General features: G+C 46.3%; 1 protein-coding gene across 1 annotated transcript; it reads left to right on the top strand.

Moving 5' to 3' along the window:
• Positions 1 to 2423: 2423 nt before the first annotated feature.
• On the top strand, positions 2424 to 26077 carry grifin (galectin-related inter-fiber protein). Its single transcript, XM_077009210.1, is given in 6 exon segments — positions 2424 to 2570; positions 18201 to 18336; positions 19081 to 21518; positions 23644 to 23723; positions 24742 to 24929; positions 25003 to 26077. Coding segments are annotated over 4 exon segments (726 nt in total). The 5' UTR covers positions 2424 to 2570; positions 18201 to 18336; positions 19081 to 21206; the 3' UTR covers positions 25149 to 26077.
• Positions 26078 to 26268: the final 191 nt, after the last annotated feature.

Raw genomic sequence — 26268 nt, 5'->3', positions numbered from 1 at the left:
TAGTGTATGCTGGTTTCTAACCAGCAACAAGTCACCACCTGTTTGTTAAGGCTACATGTATTTACAAACAATCGGAAATCTGGACGTCTGTTGTTGAGAGCTGACCTCTGATATTGTGATAGTCAAGTTGTCTGCACATCTATCTGGTTTTCTGTTCTGGACACACATTGTGAAGAGTGTAGTGTCACATCAGCCTTACATGTAGGAATCCTGCCAGTGATCTGTACAAATCCTCATTACCATGATCTGTGAATGCAATCCATCAGCGCCTTACTGCTAAGACTGGCCACACTCTGTTTTTATATACTGCTCAGACATGGCCCTATTTCGAGTGCTAGAACTTCTCATATGTGTCCACAGAGATACAATCTATGGCCTCCTGGTGTGATGCTGAGACCAAGCCAGAGAAAGCATGAGTGATGGCGTGTGTGTGTGTGTGTGTGTGGGGGGGGGGCTTCATCAGGCTCAGGGACAAACAAAGGAAGCTTGGCTTGGACAGCTCCAGGCAGGCCATCTGCCACTGTCTGAGGGAGACTGATATTGTTTGTGGTGGAGGAATGTTCATCAGGCAGCTGATGAAGTCTTGGACGATTCCTTCAGGGATGTCACTACGGGTGACAGGGTCACCGTCACAGAGATGCATTCCCAGAGTTCCCTCCCCTGGGTTATCTCACCACATATTGAATATGGCTCATTTCAGACGCTAGGATATTTCAGACATCTCACTGCACTTTCAGCAGGCCCTTTCCTTTGAACTTGCTTTTTTGCACAACAGACACACCGGATCACCCCTGAGAATGAGGAATGTATTGTTCGGGCCCTCTATGAAATAGACCTCTGCTACCAATCTCAGATGAAAGGAACGGAGGCATTAATCCTGTTAAACGTGAAGTCAGCGCTCGTTTGAGAGTGCCTTTCTTCACCTAATGGCTTTTGCTTTCTCTGAGCTTCTTATTCTTCCTCTACTTGTACAGGATGGGAGGGTTCTCCATGTTAAATGGTGTGTTACTGAGCGTGCTCAGTCAGATGTTTGTGCAGTGGGTGCCAGCACTTGTAATGTTCCAGCGAATGATCGGTGTCTGTGTTGGAAACACACTGGCTCCACTGACACATTTAATGCCTCCCTTTCAGCTAAAAGAGCGGGAACTTCCATTCAGAGCGGACGACAAAGGCGAACCCTGGGGCTGTGATCGAGCTCCGGGAGGCCACGGTCGAGCAGAGCTCCTCGTGATGCATGCTTGCTCCGAGGCCGACCTCTGACCCTCTCAGCAGGTGTGGGCGCTTGGGCTTTTAAAGGACTTGAGCCCCCTCTGGCCCTCAGAGTGCACTGGGTGGGGCCAGTGAGAGGGGCAGATGTTGTATGGGGAAGCCCCCGGGGGAACGTGTGCCACGGCTCCAGAGGGTGATACAATGGAGTAGAGCTCTCACAAAACCCACGAACAACACACGGCTCTGTCTCCATAGTGACTCGTTGCTGTGACAGCGGCACTGAATGAATGAATGAATGGTGGTATCTGTAGCCTGAATGCTCCCAGGACTTCAGTTCCGCCCTCTTTGAACAGGATCGCTCAGAGCAGGTCAAAACTTTGTTTGGTTTATTGTTTACCAGACAAACAGACATGCTTCAATCATTCTAGGTTGAATCGTAAACTCAGTTTGAATAGCTACATTTCAGTTCTGGCACAAGAAACACTCACATTAGGAATTGTTTATCTAAATATCAGAGCGCTGAAAAGCTTGTGTATTTCTATATTTTAGTTCGGCTATTTCGTGCCGGCGTTTAGTACGGAGAGACATCAGGCAGGTCTCTGTAGACAGAAGGGTGGTCTTCTGAGGTTAGGGTTGCTCAGAGATCACTGCTGCTCACAGTTTGGAAGTTAGCAGTACTTGACGTTGAAGCCGCAGAAGACACCGGCCAGGAGTGTCTCTGTCTCCGCCGTCTCCGCTGTCTCCGCTGGTCTGTACAAATAAAAGATATGATGTGTTATGTGGGCTGCAATCCAGACAATGTCTGTTGTGTAATGTGAGAGTTCACTGATGGATTCTCCCACCACTGCACTAAACACAGAGAAATCTGCAGCTAACTGGTTATCTGCCAAAATGCGTGTGAGTGATCATACACATTCTGGCAGATACCCAGACAGTCATTATGATGTTTTCATGGGAAATGTGGTTAAAGTAACATCAACTGTGGTGTAATTAAAACTAGAAGCTTTTCCCCAGGACCATGTGACTTCCCCCATAACTCAATACAACATATTCATATTTCAAAATTCAAGGAGGTGCTCAGGGCATTGGTACTGTTTAAACTGCCCTTCATAAATCTGTAACACTGGATGAACTAACCAGATGTTAATGTGTAAAATCACTTTCTGGCTAGGAAACATGTCCACAAGCCCACAGAGAGGAGCTGATGGGCCTGGGTGACTTCAGCGTGTTTTATTCTGAAGTTTGAAACCACATGGTTGTATGGGTGAGAGCGGCAGGATGAAATGTCATCATTCCTGCTGCAAAAAACAAGAGGATTAAATCTCCAGAAGGTTCTGTGATGGTTGGACATTTGGTGTGAGGTCAGTACCACATTCCAGCTCTCTAATCTCCAGAAGGTTCTGTGATGGTTGGACATTTGGTGTGAGGTCAGTACCACATTCCAGCTCTCTAATTTCCAGAAGGCTGTGTAATGCTTGTTAACGTGCTAGGAGGAGCTGTGTCATCCAGATCCAGACTACATTTGTTACTGTAGGCCATGTTTTAGATTCAGTGTGGGATCAGGGGGAAGACACAAATATCTGCGTTCAATAAAAACAAATGTGGCGGGAAGAATGGCCGGGCGTTGCCGCAGAGACAGAGCCGCCGCGCTCCTCTTGTGAAGTGGCCGGCCGTTCCCCTTTTCCCTGCTCGCTCTCCGAGACGCTCAGGAGAGCAAAACAAGTAAGAATAGGAGCCCCCTCCCCCAGCAAAAATAGACGGCTGGGTGGGGTGATGAACGTTCCAGGAAAGGCAGTAAATTGTGAAGGGAAAGGAAAAATACTGCCTCTAAGACATCTCCCCATCTTTCTCGGCTTGTGGACAGATGCTATTGTTCCAAGGCCCGAAGCTTTGCCCGAGTTTTCGTCACGGCGACGGTGGGGTGAACGGGGGAGGGGGCACCCCTTGTGTGGTGTCTGTCATCCACACTGAGCCACGGGGGGGTGGGTGGTGGACACACTCTCTCCGGCCAGGTCATAGGTGAGAGCTGCAGGGGCCAGAAAAGCTTCGGCTGGGCCTAGAGAATGCAGGCGAGCCAGAGATCTCCTGGACGAGAGTGAAAGCCCAGGTCGGGTCAGGCCTGCTGCACCAGAATTAGCCGGCTGACCTTTTCTGATGAGTTCAGTGGGATCACTTTCAAGATTTCCACCTCAAAAGTGAAGGACATGCAGCATTTAAAGAGAGGGAGAGGGAGAGGGAGAGAGAGAGAGATAGAGAGAGAGAAAGAGAGAGAGAGAGAGATGCAGCTGTTCTGATGGCGCCCTGCAGAGCGATGCCATAGACAGGATGAGAAGTCTAAACCTCTAAACCTTCACCTCTGTGAACCAGCAGGCTCCTGTCCCTTAAGAGACTTCAGCGTAACATGGAACCTGATCACACGGACCCTCTCCTGCTGACAGACACTTTTGGACAACGCAGGGCTCCAGCTCATTTGAAACCATATAGATTTTGCATGGTCTCGGATGTCCGCTCTGGTCATCTGAACCGCAGTTTTATGTGTTTGGTCAGATTGGAGAATGACAGAACCTTTATTCACCATATAATTTGTTTTGCATGCTAAGTCATAGATGCAGGCCCGTTTCGCAGTGCGGCATGGGGTGGCCCCTTTTGTGTGATTACAGTGTTTTAGGGTGGCCCCTACAGTGTGATTACAGTGTTTACAGTGTTTCTGTAGAGCATTCAAAAGATACACACACTTTTTTTCTTGTGCTTGAATTGCAAAATGAAATCAAGGAAGCCTTTACAGCAAAGACAGGCCCCAAAATTTCATGGTGAGCGAATAGTTCGATTTGATCCAGGGTGAAAGAGCTCAGTGGAAGGTTTGCATCGGATGCCATGGTTGCTTCATCTGCTGTTCAGTATTTCCACTCCAGGAAGTCTGACGATGTGAGTTTTTCCCCTTACCTATCACTATTTGAAACGCAAGGTTGACTTTCTGAGAAGCGGTTTCCCAAGAGCTTGTGTTAGTCACTGATGTGCTCAGTGTGCAACGTATTCCTGAGCTGGCGCCCGAGTCATATCACCAGCGTTGACAATCGAGGCAGGTCAGAGGTCAGAAAGTCCCTTTGTCTTAGTTACCAAATGGCAGCTGCACCCAATGGCTGTTATATGAGATGCTGCAGCAACATTTTTTGACCTTTAAACTTTAAACTTTCTTTAAACTACACAGCCAATGGAAAGTAACCATCTTAAGTAGATTTGCATACAGTCGGAATATATATTCCAGCCCTAAACAAGCTGATATGTTCTAAAGTGTAATCCACTCATTTCTCACTGTGGATCACTCCCTTTGATCATAAAGGTGATTTTTTTAGATCCATGACAGCTTGAAGACCTGAATGGTGTTGTCCCAGTACTCAGTACTGGTCCAGAAGGTCACAGCACTGTGAAGCATACACAGGGCTACTGTGTGAAGAATGAAAGAGAAAAACCTGAACCGTTCATAATACATCACCTCATGCAATTACTTTCCTAAAGCTTTTGAAGCAACATTCAGTGATTCTGAATATTTAAAGCTTTTATTTGATGGATTTTGAAGAAGCTGATTGGGAAAGTTTTGAAATCATTCATAAACTTTTCATGTAAATCACTTCAAAGCAAAGCCATTGTGTTCAAATAAACCATCTTCCTTTTGTTTTTCATCTGAGGCCAACACAAACATGGAGGTCTAATCTCTGTCATGGTCAAGCCGGACTTTGGGAGGAGACTCTTCCTCCTAGCCAGGAGCTGTCTGATTAGCAGGACATGCCTGTCCTCCTAGCACAACGCTGACAGGAAAGATGAAAATCTGTCCTGTCCGGTCGAAGGCACACGGCCAAGCGGAGGTCACAGTCTCTGGGAAGCTCCTCAGGGCGTGCTTGTTATCAACCTGTCCAGATCCTGCACCTCTGACCCTCAGTGTGAACGCACCCACGTCCACAGGAAGAATCCCGATCGCGGCATTCCGCATCGATCAGACACATTCCACCTACGTCCCACCACACTCTCCAAAACACAGGACACGGACGAGACGATGGGCATGTCCGAGAAACCTTCCTCATGTGCTTCCTATTTTCAACATGTGCAATATCAACTAACTGGTCAGAAGCTCTCAAATTAACTGCTGAAAAAATATAGGATAGGAAGTTTCTGATTCCCAACACTCTTTGTGGATACCAGACAGCGCCAAGAGGATTGTTACCACACTGTTACTGCTCTGTGGTCTACTCAGACCAGGCTGCTGAACATGTTTGCTCAGAGAACCAGTGCTGCTCTGCAGAACCCCAGCAAGCGTGTCCTCGCGGACGCAAACACTCTATATGGCTCTGCGGTGCTCACTGGAGAACTGACCCCCTTCCAGTTCACTTGGTTCACCAGTGTACTTACATCACACACCCGACTTGGCCTCCCTGCAGCTCCGACACCAAGCTCTGCTACAACAGCAGGAGAAGCATTTGAACAAAACCACAGGAAGATGACAAGCACTAAAACATCCAGTATGTCTTTGTTTACCAGGCTCTGTGTTCGTCAGTCCAAAGCTAGTCTGGGGTTAACCATGGCATTGTGTTTGAGTCTCCGTGTACTCCTGAATGTACCATCACGGCTGTATTCAATGGCCTGTGATGTGGTGCCGTGAGCCTTTTTTGTACAATGCTAATGCAAGCTTAGCAGTAAAACCTGTGTGAGCTGTTCCCATGCGTTTAATCAAAGTGATGTTGTCTAATAGACATTCCAGTGCATAAACCACAGTTTGTGCTGCAAATGGTAGTGGGCAAGATTGTAAATAAATAGAAAATAGATAGAGGGCAGTTTCCCAAAAGCACCTTAGTGTTAAAATCATCGTAAAACAGAGCATGCTCTGTATAATACCTGCTTATAAATGCACATGCTATCTGTACATTTAAAGATGATATTTGTGTCATAATGCTTTTGGGCAATCCAGCCTTGAACTGTAATGTGTTTGGAATGCACAAATTGTAGCATGCTATAGTGGTTCTCTGCCAAAAGATGACACATCTCCTAATGGACGAGCCTGTTCAAGACAAACACACTCCTTCAATGTTTAGGTTTTGGTCTGGCCAGCGTTTGAGGGTGTTCTGGTTGCCGGTGCAGTGATAAGTAACCTCACAGTTCACAGGCCCACCGGTTCCTCTCTTACTTGAGGAGGTTGTGCTGTCAGCCTCTCGCTGACAGGCGAGGAGAGCAATGGTTGGAGTAATGGGGTTGGAGTAAAGGCTGGTCGGCCTCCTCCATGTTTCCGCTCCCTGCTCCCTGGGTGGGACTCCCTCAGGGCCGCACGGAGTCACACGCCATCTCCCACACAGAGTGTTAGCATTGTTCAGTAGACCCGCTAACCGTGAACTCTGACCTGTCCGGGTAGGGCCAGCAGAACGGAGAAGGCCTGCAGATTCTGCTGATGTCCTGAATCAATAAGGAGGAAACTTCTCTGAGGTCTGGTTCACTTGGATCTGAGCCATAGAAGATACGAATCTGCCCCTCATAGGGCAGGAAATGAAAAATAGCCCTTCAGACACTTAAGTGCACTGATTAATCAACCCAAAATTGCAAGAAATATCAAAATTGGAGGCAAGCTCTTGTTGGAATGTCGGCAGTTTGAAAAAGGGAAAAGTACTTTCAGATAAACAGATGTCGAACGTGAATGGCTGGTAGTCTGGGTCTCCAGACTTTCGTTCTTTGAAGGGCCTGGAAAAAAAAAAGATTACAGCTGTGGTGCTATCTGAGTTGAGTGGTGATACCAGAGCTGCAGGAAGCGCGTGCATCGGTGCGTGGAGGACACGTTTACCCAGCACTGCAGAGCAGAGTTGATGCTGGGAGGCAGCTCGGGGCCGAGGCCAACAGAGCTGCTGTGCTTTGACTCCCAGACTCACACCATGACTCACTTTTTCCACTCGATAGCCGCAGAGCAAACAGCATTGCTGGACGCGGAGATAACCGCGGCGTACAGGATGTGCCTCTGTGCCTCGTCCACGGGACTTTTCCAGCGGTGCTGTTTTTCCACTGTTATGTCTAATAAAAGTCCCGCTGCTGGCGTACTTAATCACAGGAGATTAGGACTGGGATTGAGATTGGGATTGTTTGTTTTGGTGTACTGCTGTTCTCATTTCTCTCTTTACATGTTCAAGTTTTGTTTTAACATCTTCTCTAGACACTGGGGTCCCATATATCTGACCATGAGGAGAACTGTGAACAGCTTCTGTTTACTAATCTGGTTCTCAGCTACATGCATCTTTTGTGGACATCTCTGGCCAGCCCCCATTGTTTGTGCACTATGCACATGGCCAATGGGTAAGTGTCCACACATCACGTCTCCCTAAACAAAGCAGCATAAATCGTCCCTAATGGCTGCTGGGACACATTCAGAGAAAGTGAGTAAACACACGGCTGCTGTTAGATTGTTAGCCACCCGCACCACCCAGGCTGCCCACCACCACCACCACCACCCGCACCACCCAGGCCCACCACCACCACCCGCAGCCGGAGAGCACATGCCTGGCCGGGCTGATAAGAGCTGGGAGTGTCTGGATCAGAACAGCTTCCTGCCTGAAAGCACCAGCTCATCAGTTTCAGTCGCTGAGCCCGAATGTTTTGTTTTCCTCTTGTTTTACAGTTACTGTTTATTCTCCTCATGCTGCAGCAGCGTGCAGTGGGAACACACTGCTGTGCTACAGTGCACTTCAGAGCACAAAACATGTGCTTCTGATTATTTTTGAGTGGATACCGTGCGTTTTAAATCGTAAGCTGTGAGCTTTCAGACAAAAGAGTAAACTAACATCTTTCCTGGCCCCTAAACACATTGTATCAATATGAAGACCTAAGAATAGCTACTTTGAAGAGATTGTAGTCTCAGAGATGTAATCTTCCTGAGATAACACTGGCTGGTGTTTGTAGTGACACTGGGAAACAGTGAGACCTTTCTTATCTCACTGCTATGTGGTTCACAGGCAGTTGTATCTATTATCCTTTATTAGCAAGTGGGCAAAAATCTCACTCTCCTTGGACTCTCTCACACTCCCTCCGTAAGCAGGCGTGGCCACGGTACTGGGCGTGACCATGCGGCTTTATGTGGCTGTGGGGCGGGGCAGAACTGTGGGTGTGGTCACTGGTCTGGGTGTGGCCATTCGGTTGGGCGTGGCTATGGGGCTGGTCCTCACTGGCAAAGGGTCAGTTGACATGACCAATTTTTAAAGCTTGTAAAGACTTTGTGAGAGACATTTTTACACTTTTTAGTTCATGTTAGTCCCAGGTGGGTGTGGCCATGATGTGCCGGTCTTAAAGATGACTGAACCCCCATTTGCATTTGCAATTAAAGTGTTATTTATTGCTGAAATCATGCGTGCCAGTTTAATTAAAGTATAATTGATTGTCCCCAAACCAATCTGCAGCTATCCAAACAGGCGCTATCTCAGAGGAAAGGCTTAGACAAGCAATCGACCCTAAGATGAAGAGTCCCATTGGGAACGCTAATAGCTTAGATACCAGTGTTCGTGGAGGGGGTGTGGTTAGCAGAATGGCTGTTGTTTTCCTCGTGTGTCTTGAACGAGCAAATGAAAGTCAGTCACCAAGATGAGATCTCATCAGTCAGTACTCTGGTTCAGGGAAGGACTGGAGTTAGAACTGGAGCTCTGCATAATCTGTCTATAAGAATTCACATATATGAAAAAGACCAAAGACCTCTTTACTGATCCTCTGGATGTCAGTCAGAAAAAAAAAGATTGCACTAACTAACTAAAGCTGACTATCACTTCTTTGCTCCTTTGTTCACTGGAATGGGAGTATGAGCTAGGATCTCTCCCAGAGTACCTGGGTGTGCTTCAACGATTTGATCCTCTGGACACAATGTCCTCTGTTGTCTGGTGAACATTAATTGTGGATCAGGAGCAGTAGTGCATTGTGTTGTGTGAAGCTATTTGGTATCATCTAGGGAGATCTGCTCAAAGCACTGCATTCAGCATGAGACACCTGAAAGAACTTTGAGTAGTGGTAGATCGTGTTTTACCTGCACAGCAGATACAGCGTAAGCTACAAATGCACTTAGCATGCTACAGTGATGACCTCTTACTCACCACCTAATGTGGGCCACTAGCATCGGGGACTCATAAATTGTGATGTGTGGAGTCAACGTCGGGGGGTTTTGCGTGAAAGATTAACTTGAACTGTACAATCTGACCTGACCTCTTGTTCTCGCACATACCGGGCAAGGGTCAGTGCATGTGGGGTTTGTGTGTGTGTGTATGTGTGTGTGTGCATGTGTGCATATGTGTGTGTTTGTATGCGAGTGTGTTTGCATGCATTTGAGTTTGTGAATGTGTGTGTGCATGCTCGTGTGTTTTTATGTGTGTGTGTGTGTGTGTGTGTGTGTGTGTGTGTGTGTGTGTGTGTGTGTAGAGGATCAGGGACATTGTCTACACTGGTGCTGATAAGAGAAGCATGTTATGTTTCTGTGCCATATGTTTATGATTGGCTCAGACTGTCTGGCCTGTGGGAGACCATCAGGATGCTCTTCTGGAATAACTGGTTTAGTTAACAGCAACACAAGCAACGAAGAACCATAAAAGTCCTGAATATGCCCAAGGAGGATGGACACTACGGACACTACAGACCATCTGAAAAGGCACATCAACAGATGACTGGACATCTAAGCTCAGATGAGCAGATCTGTGCACTCGGTATTGATTTAAAATGGCTGCAATGGAGGACTTGTGTTGATCACTGAGACGTTCCCATGGCCGTTCCTCTCCAGAGAGACGCCCACACGGCTGCGTAGGTCAGGGAGATGAGGTAACACCGCTTAGCAGGCCGCAGGTGGGAAGCTCAAAGAGGCATTATTGCGTGATCTGGTCCCAGGGTATAGCATTGCTCCCATCCCCAAGGGTTCTGCCCTACCATCTGCCTGCACTCTCTCTCTGTCTGTCTGTCTGTCTCTCTCTCTCTCTCTCTCTCTGTCTCTCTCTGTCTGTCTCTCTCTTGCTCTCTGTCTTTCTCTCTCTCTTTCTCTCTGTTTCTTTCTCTGTCTTTCTGTCTCTTTCTCTAGGTCTTTTCCTTAGAAAAGCTGATCTCGGTCCTACAGTTGAGTACACACCCATGCAGCTGCTCTGCCCACTCAAACAGAGACACTGAAATGGCAACACACAGAGGAACACTGTCCCCCTCTCAGATGGAGAACGCTCTCTCGCCACTCGCTCTGGGTGAGCCCTCGCTGTGAATACACACAAAGAAAAGAAGGAGTCAAAAGACGACAATTAAAAGGTTTAGCTATCCTTCTGAAACGTACAGCATGGTAGAGTCAGATTTCACCATGTATGCAGCGTCTTGTGAGGTTAAAGCCTATTATTGTAGTTGGACTGGTTATAGTATTACTAAATACTATGAATACTGACTCTGACATACGCAACATAGAACTGCTTTAAAATCCCTAATCTTACATAAAATGGATGAAACGTCAGCAGGACACGTGAACAACTCAAAGGAAAAACGCAAAGGAAGAACTCAAAAACTTCAAAAGCTATGGAATGTGAAAAGATCAAGAGAATCTGACAACATTGCATGAAAGACCACAGTGATTTCCCATTAAAACTGCAATCCTCCTCCCCCCTCCCCCAATACACACACACACACACACACACACACACACACACACACACACACAGGTCATTCTTACTCACTGTGACATGGTCAAAACGACATGCCTTTTCAGTGATGTCAGTGATGTTCCCTCATTTGAATTGTAAATGCTCTTCAAACATTACATACGGAGGTCTATTCCAGTTCAAAGCTCCTCTTTAAGTTAGAACAATGGTCTGATTAAAAAACAATTAGCAGAGAGAGTGACAGCTTGGCACATGTGCAGTTAAAAGGGAAACAGCAGAGTGAGAAAGGTGCTGTAGGAAGTAGCAGGAGTGTCAGAATTAACACCATAATGAACAGCAGCAATTAGAGACCTGGAGGACAGGGACCACCTCCAACCAGGACCACCTCCAACCAGGACCACCTCCAACCAGAACCACCTCCAACCAGGACCACCTCCAACCAGAACCACCTCCAACCAGAACCACCTCCAACCAGGACCACCTCCAACCAGAACCACCTCCAACCAGGACCACCTCCAACCAGGACCACCTCCAACCAGAACAGAATTACTTATTGATCACGTAAGACAGATTTACAAGGAATCTGACTTGGCTATTGTTAAAATGACACATATTAAATCGGAAACAACAACAGTATGTCACACAATGTAAATAGGTCTTTACTTCTTTAAAATAAGTAAAGAAATAGCTGCCTGAGAAAACGGTTTCTCCACTAAGACATCCCTGTGTCAAGAGGTACGTGAGACAGTCCGACAGCTACTGTCTGGCTGAGGAATGAAAGGAGATCCTGGTGTCTACCTTGTCCAGTTTGGGAATATGGAGTACGTTATCATGCTTGTCACTCAGGATGGTTTACAGGTTGAGGTGTGAGAGCACCCTGGTTTGAGGGGTCACCCCCTCCGGGGGACGAACCAAAACACAGCCGGATTGGCTCAGGCGTGACCCTGCTTGTGAACCATGTCCTGCACACCACACACAGACCTCTGGCCCGAGCTCTCGTTTGATCTCGAGCCGAAGTGTCAGTTCACCAGTTTCCCCCCCGGCACACGTGTGAGCCATCGTTCAGGGCGGATGGACAGAAGGCCCTCCAGGCATATTGAATTAAGGCCTGCAGCCATGGGTAGGACTTCAGAGGAGCAGGGTGCTCGAGTCTCATACTGACAATCAGGATGAAACGCAGCTAGCTGTCTTTGTAGATAAGGTAGCAGCATTTTTAAATACAAGACATTTCTGAGCATGTTTCAAAGGCCCCTCTCAAAGTCCCAACTGGCTGTAGTCATCAGATTTTAACGGACTTGCTTCATGCATTTGAGATGAAACTGTTCTTCAGCTGATAATTTAATAACCTTATTGAAGACTTAAAATTCTGATTGTAAATAAACGCTTACAAAACACCCCACACTTCATACAGTATAATCAAAATGAGATTATAGAAATATTTCTACAGCTTACATCACAGATATAAAAAACAAACAAAACAAAACCAGAAAGCTTGATGTGAACAGCTACAGTACAGAATGTGGCCCACAGCCACGGTTTGGCCTTCATACTCCGAAACCCTCCTGAGGTATTGCAACTGCAGCTTTGCAAACGTCAGCGGTGTCGCCGTCCTTTGGCAACTCTTGCTCTGCGGCTCTACAGAACACGACGTGCATCTGCAGAAGCACTCAGAATCATTTAAGTTGCTTACCTCATGCTTGTACACGTGGTGTGTTTGTCAGTAACGCCCTGAGTCATGGTGGCTGACCTGTGTGCCCCATGCTAACATGCTCGGAGCCTCTAATTACCAGCGTGACACCCGTTTGGAAGCGTGTCCCCATATATCCCAGCCTGTTCTGATCTCCCCTCTCCTCCCTTCATACAGTAACACCCGTCACACACAGTGAGGGGCTCTGGGCTGCGTGTTTATCTCTGGGTTTGCTAAGTGGAACCAGGGGAACAGATAAGGCCAGAGTGCATCAGGAGTGGGGAATGAACTGGAGCATGTTACTGGGGATAATGGTTTAAGCAGATGTGGGCGTGACCTCACTCTGACCTTCCGCAAGCCCCCAGAGCCTCACAAGACCTGACTCAAGAAAATAAACCCCCCCAAAGATACATGGCGCTCAACATGGGCAAAAATCATTATGGAGCTCTCAGTCTGCACCATGCTCCTGCTCACTTGGGTCAGGATGAGATGTGTTGGTACTCTGGCCTGATGAAGGACTGAACTTTAAAAGGACCAGCCGGTATTTGGACAGACACTGTACATCTCATTCTGAATGCAACGCTCCACATGCAATAATGTAAGAGAGTATGTATAGTAATTCAGTAGATGCATTGCACCTTTAAGTATTAAAATATGCTAAAGTTAATAAAAGACTTGAAACAAGAAACAAGAACAACTCACAGAAACAAGACATAACTGATAAACATTTATAAATTACATTATATATGGTAAATGGGTCCTTTCAATGGTATTTAGAATAATACATATATCAGTAGTGTTATGATCATTGATATGAAGCAGGTGATAAAGTTAATGTGACAGAAACCTAGTGTTGTCTGACGTAGCCCAAGTTTGCCTGTCTGATAAAAGGTTCTTATCAGACGAATAAAAATAGAGAGAAGAGTGTCCGTCTGATTGCCCCAGCAATTGGCAACACTCACACCAGCTGTGTTGGTTGCCACACTCTGACCAAGGGCTCCAGTCAACAGCTCTTGAGTTGATGTGCTACACATCCAACTTCTCACTGTGCACAGTTGGACCACAGCTCCTGACATGTGAAACAAGTATTAATTAATTAATTCATAAATATTCATTAATTCATAAATATTCATTAATTCATCCATAAGTATTCGTAAATTAATTCATAAGTATTCATTAATTTCATGAGTAAAGTAAAGGCAAAATCAAGCTTACGTTACACTGAAGTATTTGCACTGTACATGTTGCAACAAGAGCTGTGATTCTGTGCTGTCCTGCAGAACGTTTGAGTCAGTGTGGTGACAGAGAGGTGAGGTCAGCCAGGCTGACGGGACGACGTTATCTGCCATTTGCAGTCCTACCGCCGCTGAGCCACACTACCGGAAAACAGTTTGCATGTGTCTGACATCTCTCAACAAACAGAGGGAGAGGGCCTGGTGCACACCCCTGGTGCACACCCCTGACCTCTCTCACTGCTGCCACCCCACTGAGCACCAGAAGGCCTTTGTTTGGTTTGCTGTGATTATCCTCTTGGAGATGGCCCTTTAAAAGCTGAGCAAACAGAACAGCTACACCCTCCCCGCACATGAACAACTTACCCATCCAATACCCAAGCCATCAATGGGCTAAACTTATGAGCACAGTCCATGCGGCCCCAGTGAAAATGCAAAATGCACCAGTGAAATTAGTGCTGAGCGACTAAGTGACTGCTGGAGAGACAAAGGCAGGAAAGGCCAGAAAGGCAGTGAAGGCAGGGAAGGTGCCCTCGTGGCGGGAGTTGCCTACAGGCTGCGGCAGCTCCAGGTCTGAGGCCAGCGGGGCGTGGATGGCCCCATGCCTGCACGCTGGTGCCAGGAGAATACAGGCCTGAGTTTCCTTTGAACCACATCTCCATCGGCCTGACGATATGGAGCTGGTTCACATGGCTCCTTGTGTTGGGTCAATTCAGCTTGGCCCCAACACAAACGCACTCTTCCACCTTTTGGCAATGGTGCCAAGTGTGATTTATTTTTATTTTTTATTTAGGTGTTTTTTCAGAAAGGAGATGGACTGACTCCCCTGACACTGTAGCAAAGCTCTCTCAGTGCCTTCTCCTCTGCTCTCCTCTCCTCCTCCTCCTCTCCTCTCTCCTCCTCCTCTCTTCTCCTCCTCTCCTCTCCTCATTTCTACTCTCCTCTCACACTCTCCACTTACCAACTCAGGGACTGAGTGATCCACACAGTGGAGGCAGGTATATTTCCTGCTGAAAGGGTCTGTAAAATCTCAGCAGAGCATGACAGAGTTTGCTTAGTTGAGATTTAAAGCTCGAAAGCCAGTAAGTCAACAAATGAATGTGCTGCAAAGCTACGTCTGGGTTTATGTCTCCATTCTCATTATCAGAGGGAGTGGAGATAGAGATTAGATAACCACCGAGAAACACCAACCTAATTTAGAGAATAAGCGCAGTAGCAACATCTAAGGCTTTGAAAGCTCACATATCAGTAATGCTTAGCTTGATACTGCTTTTCCCACATAGTGAACCACAGGGACGGTGTGCAGATAAAAATGATGTCATTAAATCTTTGAGTTTAGAATAAATATTTCATTATATGATCTCATTTTTCTGACCTTGTGGCTGACAGCAACTGTACTGGACTGCTTTTATCATGAGATACATTGTCTTTGGACTGTTACAACAGTTATTTGATGGTTTTATGTTTTCATATCACCATGACAGAAAGCCTTGTGTTTGTTCATTTGTTGCCCTGCCTTTCAAAATAAAGAGAAATAGGGATTGGATGAAAGGCATGTCTGATACCCAAGGAAACCCTACGTGTGTGTGAATGACTGTGAGAAGTAGCAAGAAGTGCTCTGAGGTTGCTCATTTTATTACATTCTTTATTCTTGACAGGAAATGTTAAATTGCTACAGATAAAATAGTCCCACACAAGCCTTACAACCTCTTTATGACCATGAAGTGTTAAAACTCCAGCATGCTTCTACGTCCAGAAAGCCTTTTATGTCTTTTGATGTATGCCGGCTGGCCAATGGCAGGACTTCATCAGTGGAGCCAGAGCTGTGTTTATGAGCACTTATACAGCCACAGGGATTAGTTTGGATGATGAGGTTTACAGCATCACCTACTGTTTAACAGTCCCTCAATCTCACATACATTTTCACACAGTATAAATGAGCCTGTGAATATACTGTATGTATGTAATAAATACTAAAAGAGCAATAATCACCCCCAAACACTCCCAGTCTACGTCCATCTGTATTATGTAGCTCAATACGGTTTTTCAATTATAGACCAAGGGGTGCTTTAAAAACATAATAGAATTTGCATTTTGATAAGTGTAAAATTGTTATAGAGAGATAATGTGGCCAGTTTGAACATGTGAAACATGTTTACAGGTTCAGTTATCTTCAAGTGAAGGAATTCACACCCTCATGTGCTCCAGCAGTGTGATAAGTACTGCTAAGGACAATCCATTTAATAGTTTATTTCACAAACCATTAATAATGAGATTGTTCTCCATATTTGTTAATTCCCAAGAGCTGAATTCTTTGCATCAAAGGGACTCCTTTGTGTTTTACAGTCACAGGATTCATAAGATGGCGTGATTAGAGGACCCTAATCCCAACCTCAGTGCCCTGTTCCACCCTTAAAAGAAAAAGCCCCCCTGAACGACTCCAACGTGAGCTGTGACATCTGTGACCTTCAATAATTATTTCAGAATGATTTTCTGTAATTAGCTTTTCTAGTCTAACCATCTTCTGCCAACTTATTGTTGTGCCTCTATTTGAATGAAAGGTTTCCTGTGTTACCCACAATGCCAGTTACACAGGAAACTCCAGCTTAACTGATTCCGCCTTCTGCTCCTGGACCCAGGGTCCGTCACTGACTCCGCCTTCTGCTCTGGGTTCTTCATTAGTACAATGCGGACCATCACTTTAAAATGGTGGAATAGAGGATCTTGATGTGTTGCTGCCTGGAGGCAGCGCTTTTAAGAGAGTATCCATTGTTACTTCTCTCTATGTGCTCTATGTTTGCCTCCTCCACAGACACACGACGGGCTCCCCACACTCTGTCTGTCTGGCGGGCAACTGGGGAATGGAGTAACCTGTCAGGCTTCGGGGCCCTGGCTGTAAGCAAAGAGAGGCACAGGGGCATTCAGCCATAATGCAGTGTGACTGATGGTTTAGGCTCCAGCCAGCATGGCTGTGAAGAGAGAAGACCCTGCAGAGACTTAGCAGAAAGCTCCACTTGGGAGAATAAGAGAGAACACTAGTGCCAGGAACAGCAACCGTGGAGCTAGAGAGTTTCAAACGCACGGCTGCTCCTGAAATCAGGGAGATGATCATAAACACTTGGGTCCACTTTAAAGTAAAGAGAAGCACAGAGAACACGAGCCACTGCTGGGCCCAGGCTGCGTCTGCTCCCGTTCAGCGGGCCAGGGGGAGAGTGGCGGCTCCGTGAACCCGGCATATGCCACAGGCTGTCGGCATGGGGCAGGCGATGGGAAAGTGCACAGTCACGCTCAGACTGAGCAGCTGTGCACGGCCTTAGAGCCAAGATGGCAGCCATCTGGTCACAGTTACCCCATCAATGTGCTGCTTTGCCTGTGGGCGCATGTGCATAAGTGTTAGAATAGGAAGAGTGTGTGTACGCATTTGTGTGTGTGTGTGTGTGTGTGTGTGTGTGTGTGTGTGTGTGTGTGTGTGTGTGTGTGTGTGTGTGTGTGTGTGTGTGTGCACATGTCATTGGTTACAGCAAATATTACTGATCTGTGAATGTTTCAAATAAAGCACAGGCACACATTTCATAGTGCATGACATCATAAACATGTCACATCTGTGAGCTGACGCATCACATGAGATTGAACTTCCATTTCATTTCCTGTGCCGTGTGCCTGCTGCCACTTACGCCCGAGCGCAATATCCTCCTGGCTTCACAAAAGCGCTAGCTCGCCATTCCCCCCAGCAGCTGACTCCATACGCGTCTTCAATCTGTGCACACCGAGGCTCCATTGCACAAACTGCTCTGTGTCCTCTGAGGGTCACTGTGGGAAACTTCACCCAGGGCTCCGTCAGGCGTCCCCTTTCAGCAGTGACGCAGGGGCCCCGCCCCACTCCACGCCATATGGCGCTCCATTCAGCAGGCGCTGGGAACTCTGCAGATCCCAGCGTCATTATGTAAATGGAGACGCAGACAGTGCGGGGCGTCTGTGCTCAAATGTAGTGTCACCCCTAGACGCTGGTGCCTATGGCAGACCCTGGAGTGCAGCCAGACGACCCTACAGAGCGTCCAGGCCTTTTAAAAATGGAGACCCCCAGCATGGAGCAATGTGTGTTGCTGGTTGCCTGGACCCCTAGACACCCCTGGGAATGTATGAACTGAAAAGCCACATAGTAGCACTGGGACATCAACATCAGTCCTGGGCTTGAAGGAACAGGGCTTAGCGAGAACCTCCCCAGTGTGTGAGGTCGTCTGATCACGCTCAACGAGTGAAGCTTCTTCTTCTGCCCCATTGGTCAATTTTTCAATTTTCCAGCCAGCTGTAATTTCTGTTCCTCCTTACAGTGTTTGCCGTGGTGTTAAATCTCAGTTCCGCACTGATTTCATACCATGAACAGAATCTTCCTTTGTGCGAGGACAAAGTGTGAGATTAATATTTGGTTTCTATCTCGTCTTTCAGCACCCGACGTTTGTTTCGTGGAAAAGAACATTCGTCGCCATCACCGTTCCCTCTCGGCCCGCTGGGAGTATCGGTGACCCTGAGCCCCGGCCGGGCCACTCCCACCCCCGCGTCTCCCCACTTCCGCGGGTCATGGGTGAGTTCATACGAAACCTCCGGCCCTTTTCCAGCAGAGTCAGGATGGCGGGCGTAGATGTATGTGGCTGTCTGGGTAAATAACAACAGCAGGGCCCTGTTTGTGTGTCGGGGAGTCTGGTGTGCAAAGCGTGGGCTGGCGGTGATGTCCTAGTTCACTTTAAGGGCAGCGTGATGGAGAGGAAGTCGAGCTGCTCCATCAAATGGAAATGTCAGCTGTCACAGTCCACCGGCCTGTTCTTATCACTGTACTTCTGCGTGGGCAAATTTCAATATGAGACTGCTACTGCTGGGGTTCACATATCTAAAAAAATTGTTTTCATATATATGTCCATATATGGAATGTGTCCACACCCAAAAAGGTGCCTAGAGTCAAAAGGAAGCAGTTGCTATAGTTAAAAATTCCATCGTGTCATGAAGCGTGTGAGAGCTCTGGGTGCTCATTTGTATGCATTATGCATAAACGTGGATGTTGGTCGCCCTCTGCTGGTGACACATAATAAAAACTAATCTTTAATAAGACTGATTAGATCAGCACCGAATTTCACAGATGAACTAGCGGTTCTGTCTGAAGGAATTATTATTACAGGACTGACTGAATCTTTAATGATCTGCTTTATCCCGTTGGCATATAACATTAGCAAACATCTACATACTCCTTTCCTGGACACATCTGCGTTTGTTTGTTCACCGAATACCCAGTTCTCTATCTCAGAAATATTCTCATATCCGGTTTCTTTCAAAGAATATTGTAATACCTGCATACCAGCGACTCACTGACAACACTGTGGCTGAGAGGAACAGAAGCATCTCCCCGAAAGACCCCTGTGGAAGCCCCTCTCTCTAGAGCTGCCTGTGGCGGTGCTAATTGCCACGGCCGGAGAGCGTCGCCTCACCTGACGACTGCGCTGTACTCACAGGATGGCGGAAATGAAAGGCCACGGGGGGACGACAGCGCCGAGCTGGGAGGAAGGTCGACACAGACCGTTAGCACGGGCTGGGTTTACTCCACAGTTTTAAACTAAAGGAATACTTTGGCCCAAGCAAAATAAGCCAATTACTTTCCTTTGCTGGGTTTACAGGGTATATTCCTAGATGCAAGAGATCTTAGCAGTGAAGAAACAGGTTTCAAAGCTGCTGTTGTTTTTTCAGTAGTTTGTCAGTGATGGAATCTAATGGGATACTAGCAGTTCTCTAAGGTTTTGAAATATCTAAAATTACATATCTGAATAGAATATAATAGAATTTGAATATAGAATACTAAACCCTCCCCATCCCCTGAGAGGTGATGTGTCACAACATGCAATTATCTGAGGTCAGAAAAATGACAGGTATAAATATGTTCTTATGAACAATAAGCACAAATAGTCTGCATAGCATATACATAACCATAGCCTTAATTACAAGTAGGATGAATAGTTAATGACGTGATTGTTTGTATGTGTTGTAGGAGTTGCATGGAATAGCTGTGGTAAGTTCTTCTCTGCAGGTGTCTATTGGCCATGTGCCATAATGGGAGAGTTGATGAGCTCTGGCAGGTCTGGGCTCTGTGCCAGCACAGACATTAGGGAGATTAGCCTCGTAGCTCCCAGACATGCTAACCTCTATTGTTTAATTCATGGAATTGAATTATAAGCAACTTCTGATAACATTAACCATAATTCATTTTCATATTTCAGTTGTCTCTGAAAAGTAATTCTGTATGTCACTCTGAGTTTTGAGACATCCGTGGAGGTGCTATAAAGACTGCCATGAGCAGATAATGCTCAGTTTCTGCTTTTTGTCAATATTTTCACACAGTCTCCTCTGGGATGTGCCAACAGGGTAGTGCCAGAGACAAGCATCAGCTGTGCCAGGAACAAGGAACAACTCCTGTAGTGCGAGACTGACTGCATACACGCCTGTGTGTGTGTGTGTGTGTGTGTGTGTGTGTGTGTGTGTGTGTGTGTGAGGGGGGGGGAGAGAGAGAGGTAGAGAGAGAAAGATTGAAAGAGTGCAGAAACTGAATTAAAGAAGACAGGTACTAGTTAATCATACTGGGGAGAGCTGCTATCCAGGTCACAGCCTGGGGTGCAAATAAGAGCCATAAACACACACACACACACACACACACACACACACACACACACACACACACACACACACACACACACATTGCACACACATAAATGCAAAACCATTGCCTGCACATTCGGTACTCACAGCAAAGGTGATGCCCTACATTCTTCCTACATTCAAGTTGTGTGAGGTGAGTCACACCAGCCAGGATGTAGTGTACACCTCAAGAAAATGATCAGATGCCATGTTTTATTGATACAGTATGTGATCTGCAAATGCTGTGTATGTATCTGAATAGAGGTGATAAACCTGCAGTGCTGTGGCTGGGGAACAGCAGGGTATTCCACTATAAGCAGGTGAGCAGCACCGGGTCAGTGCGGGTCAGCGCGGGTCAGCCCGGGTCAAATCTGCCAAATCTGATGAGCCGTAAAACACATCAGACTCTCGGACACGTATCGTCTGATCCCCGGGAATGGTAGCCAAACGGCTCGCCGCGTGGAAGTGTCACGTGACCGGCCGCACGTCTGGCTTAGCACGGAGTCGCTCCTGCACCCTTTGCACTCTCCTGTCCTCAGACACTAGCAGGCTAGCGCACCCTGGCACCTGAGAGACCCGGGGGCGTTGGGCACAGCAGCTGCGCCTGTGAGAGCCTCATCACTCTCCATTATCATCTTCAGAAACAGTGATGGCTCATTAGCCATTACATGCCTCTCCATTTCCTGGGACTTGATGTATGCACAGGAGTGTAACCTAATATCTAATAATAAATCTAATCAGAAAAAAACAGTAATAGCATAGAATGCGTCTAATGAAATGAACGCAACAAAATTAATTACCTCTAAAGTTGCATGCAAGCATGATTTTGATTTATGCCTTTACACTGCGGATGATAACTGTGTGCAGGGCAGCCCCCGGGCCCGAGTGTGTGTGCGCGTACACGTGTGTGTGTGTGTTCAGGTTACACTCGGATCAGCGGTCCGCTGCGTCCCCGTGGTCGTGGTAAAGCCTCGGGACTCACGTGGCGCTGCTGCTCCGTTTAAATGCCATCTGTGTTCCAAACCAGGTCTCGCTGAAGGGCTGATCAATACGCAGCGCCCCGAAACACACGACAAGATGACATTATGGGTAAGAAACGCAGCTCCATCGCAGACACAATCAAAGCAAATCAGCTCATTCGGTCCTGTAGAAGCTCCTGCAACAGTCGCCCGTAGTTGAATTACCTGCTCTGTATGGGACCTGCACGCCTCCTGCAGTGTGCAGAACCAACCCGTAGTTGAATTACCTGCTCTGTATGGGACCTGCACGCCTCCTGCAGTGTGCAGAACCAACCCGTAGTTGAATTACCTGCTCTGTATGGGACCTGCTCGCCTCCTGCAGTGTGCAGAACCAACCCGTAGTTGAATTACCTGCTCTGTATGGGACCTGCACGCCTCCTGCAGTGTGCAGAACCAACCCGTAGTTGAATTACCTGCTCTGTATGGGACCTGCACGCCTCCTGCAGTGTGCAGAACCAACCCGTAGTTGAATTACCTGCTCTGTATGGGACCTGCACGCCTCCTGCAGTGTGCAGAACCAACCCGTAGTTGAATTACCTGCTCTGTATGGGACCTGCACGCCTCCTGCAGTGTGCAGAACCAACCCGTAGTTGAATTACCTGCTCTGTATGGGACCTGCTCGCCTCCTGCAGTGTGCAGAACCAACAACAGCCCTGTGTGCTACTCAAACTCCTGCCTGTGGGTTTCAGCCTATAATGAGTGCAGTGGGGACATCTACATATTCATTACTGCAAATGGGCTCCACATGGTGGACTGTGAGTGAAATTGTAGTATATATATTGGTCTTCACTCTCTCTATCTCACTCTCTCTCTCTCTCTCTCCTTCTTTCTTCCTCACTCTCTCTGTCTCTCTCCCTCTTTCTGTGTCTCTTGTTCTGTCTCACAGTCTGGATACTGTACTGATGAATGTTTAATTATGTTGAATGCTGCTGTGCTGAAAATAATGGGAGTGGTACAGTGGTCCCGGTGACTCTCGTAGGATCCATTATTGCATTCAGAATGACATAGTTTGCACCCATTTATAGACAAGCAGACGAAACAGAAGTTAAAATACGTTTACACCTTAATGAAACGTGACATTTTCCAACTCATTTAACTCTTCTGTTTAAAGGGCGTGGAGAAGGCAGAGAGCAGATTTCTAAATCAATAAAAAGCTCTCCATGACTGCCATGCTCTATGGACTTGGGGAAAACTGTTAGAAGCTTGTGTCTTTAGAATCTGATTTTGGCACCTCAGTTCTAGTGATAGCATCTTCGTCCTCCTCCTCCACCTCCTCTTGGGCTTCTGCTGAAGTCCAGAGGCAAGATAGAAGCCCATCTTAGGTTGCCAGGAGCCCCATGTGTAGCACATTGTACACATGCTTTACTGAGGTGTGTCAGGTAGAACAGGCCGGTCATCTATGGAACTAATCCTGCCCATGAAAATGGTGGCTGGCTGGATTCTGACAGCATGGCTCACACGGCCACCTTTATCCTGCTGTACTCCACAGCCACTTCTATCAGACTCTGACCACATGACACATGGTTCATTATGCCATGCTTTTCTGGTCTTGATAGTAATGATTCCTACCTGCTAGGCCATGTTCATAAAAGAAGGCATTAGGCACCATATAGGTTGATATTAAAGCACAATGCATTTCAAAGAACGTACGTTTCCAGCGTATAATATATGTGATGAATGATGTTTTTCTGTGGCTAAACATGAATCGATTTTGGTACTTTTGACTATTAGAGGCTTTACTGACTCAGAATTGTGATACCTGCCTTGATGTGCATGTGGGGTGAATGTAGAACATACCAGACAATGAATCCTGCTGTCCGCCTTTTGATTCTGAATGTGCTAATGGAATATGGTCGATCAATGTGCAGATTGAAAGGATAAGCAAGTAAAAATAATTTAATTATATTCCTGTAATCTAATCATTGTAAGACTTATCACATTGCATTATATTAATTAAATTACATGATGAAAAAAAACCTTTAATTATATATTTAAGTTTTTAGCATAATATGTTCAAGAAATCATAACAGTCCATCATCTATGAATGGAGATTTCTTTCTATATTTTTTATCTATATAAACACATTCATCTCCCCACGTCACCCAAATGCACCATCCCAATGCAATTCCTGTGTACAGTTAATACACTAATACTCGTACTGCTGGTGGTGCCTCTCCTTGACTCTGCCCTGACAGTTTGAGGACTCCTGCCCCAGTGGAGTCTGTCCAGGATGGAGTATCATCGTGAAAGGAGATATCCTCTCAGACGCTAAGAGGTACGTCCAGGAGATGGTGGAGTAATCCCTGGCCTGAACCTGGCCCAACTTTAGGGCTATTAACAAATCTACAAAAAGACGTTTAGAACGTACACAGTTCACTGGAGATGTTTGTCTTTTCCAGGGTCATGATAGCGGCTGATACATTTCCCCAAACCTGTGAGCACTGTTCCTGCTTCACTTCTTACACCTGAGCAAGGCAGCCATCTGTCCTTCATCCATATTGGAAACCCTGAGAGGCGTTCAAACATCGAGGACTTGTTTCCATAGCCCAGTTCTGCACAATAAAAACTTTTTATTTATCAGAGGGAAAATCCTATTTCTAATTTAGTAAAGGGAAAATCACTCATGCTGATTTAGGCATAAGAGAAAACAGATTCTGACTTCAGAACTTAGAAACAGAATGCACAATAACACAGGGCTTGTGTATGAATCTAATGCATTCAAAGCACATGAGGATTTCAGAGAGGCCTTATCTCAAGTTCCTTTTCTTCTTCCAAAAAGAATCCACTTAGCAACAGGAGCAGATAACAAGTCTGAGGACTTAATAATTCACCCTGTCCTCAGAGAGAGAGCCTATTTATCAGTGCAGACATAGGAAATTCTCCCAGTTCCAACAGTTACACAAACAAATAGTACAATAAGGGTGTGTGTGTGTGTGTGTGTGTGTGTGTGGTGGGGGGGGGGGGGTGTTTGCTAATGTGACAAGCAGGCATGTGACAATTCATTTGGTGCAATAACAAATCCTTCCCCTTGAGACCAATCCTGCTGCTTTGCATTCCTACTCATTTACAGACACCATGAGATTACTGTCTGTAATCTTCCACGCTGAAGTCTCAGTGGACAGAAGGACAAGTGGGGACAGTGAGGACGGAGCAGTGGGACACAGTTGGTGGGCTGTTACGCTGATGTATGCGGTGTGGCCCCTGCCTTCAGCCTGATTGCTCCAGAGTTAATCGCCTGTGACGCCTAAATGATTCCTGCACCGTCACTAATGGTTCTTTCTGACTCTGCCGAGGTTTGAGATCAATTTCCTTTGCGACCAGGATGACAGGATAGCCTTCCATTTCAGCCCCTGCTGTAGTGAGCCAGACATCATCTGCAGCTCCTTCACAGAGGGTCACTGGGGGCAGGAAGTGAGATGTAATAACTTCCCCTTTGGCACTGACGAACCCTTCCAGGTGAACGCAAACTGATATGATGATCGCCATAACAGATTCTCTGGTATTCACTTGGGCCTGGCAAAGACTGAACACAGTTCCCTCTGCCAAGTTGAAAGATGACAACTTCCACATTCACATCGATGGCACAAAGACCATACAGTACAAATGCCATGTTGAGGACCTGAAGACCATCACCAAGGTTCAGGTGGTAAATCATGTCACCATCTCCTCTATGGAGATCACCAAGAAGCATTTCAACTAGAGCTTGGAACCAGCCTGCAAAGTGTCAACAAGCTTTTGTCTATTTATAATGGATTATTGTCTGATTTACATTTCTTGTTGATGAATTAACTGCCAACAGTGATCATTATTTTCTCGGATCAAATTTTGCCTTGTTAATATTGCTTATTTGAATGTCAATTTCCAACAAAAATGATTTCTGAGTAAATGGATTTGCTTGGAGATATTCCTAAAACACCAGTGGCTCAGACATGCCCTGAGTGACTGTGAATAATGATCACCTAAACTTTTGTTGAATGCAATTATCACATTACAGTTAGTATTTAAATGCTGTGAAAACATTTTACAAGAGTACCAGTATTAACACCCTTCAAGCCTCCAGATCATGGTACAGCAGCACTGTAACGTAGCAGATTCAGCAGGAGGGGCAGGGCGAGCTGACGTCTCTAATGTCCATATCAACATGAACGCACGCAAACAGCCCACAAATGAAAAGGCCCATAAGCGCTACGATTACAGCTCACAGCGCAAGCTCAGTCAAACTCCGTCAGTGCGAAGAAAGAAGGCACGTTTAGTCCGGTGCACAAGTCGGCTCGTTCGGGACAGATTCGAGGAGTGAACAGCACTGAACCTGCAGATATTTAAGGTGCAGAATAAATGAGGAACAGGCGAGTACTGACTGAGTAGGTGTGTCAGTAGGTGAGTGACTGTGAGCGAGGGAGAGTCTGTGTAAGGGTGTGTCTGTAGATGTCTGTGTCTCATCTAAGGTCTGGGACCAGCCTACCGGTCCCTTTACAAAGACACTTTCACAAACACTTGTACATTTTGAAGTGTAGAAAATCTTATATTTCTGCACATGTCCAAATGCCATTATAAGCTTGACATTCACTGAGTCACTTGACCCTCATAATGTGCAAATACGAGGCTAAAAAAAAGTGTTTCCTTCATCCGTGTGTGTGTGTGTGTGTGTGTGTGTGTGTGTGTGTGTGTGTGTGTGTGTGTGTGTGTAAAATTATATTAAATTATAGGCTATATCATTATGATATAATATATTGTTTTTTAATAATTCTATAAAATGATATAGTAATAATGAAGACTAAACAAACGTTTATTGAAGAGTATTCACATATTATATATAATTA

The sequence above is a fragment of the Brachyhypopomus gauderio genome, chromosome 6 (assembly GCF_052324685.1).
Source record: "Brachyhypopomus gauderio isolate BG-103 chromosome 6, BGAUD_0.2, whole genome shotgun sequence".
Lineage (NCBI taxonomy): Eukaryota > Metazoa > Chordata > Actinopteri > Gymnotiformes > Hypopomidae > Brachyhypopomus > Brachyhypopomus gauderio.
The sequence above is the reverse complement of the archived record's forward strand: the minus strand, read 5'-3'. Positions and strand labels throughout refer to the sequence as shown.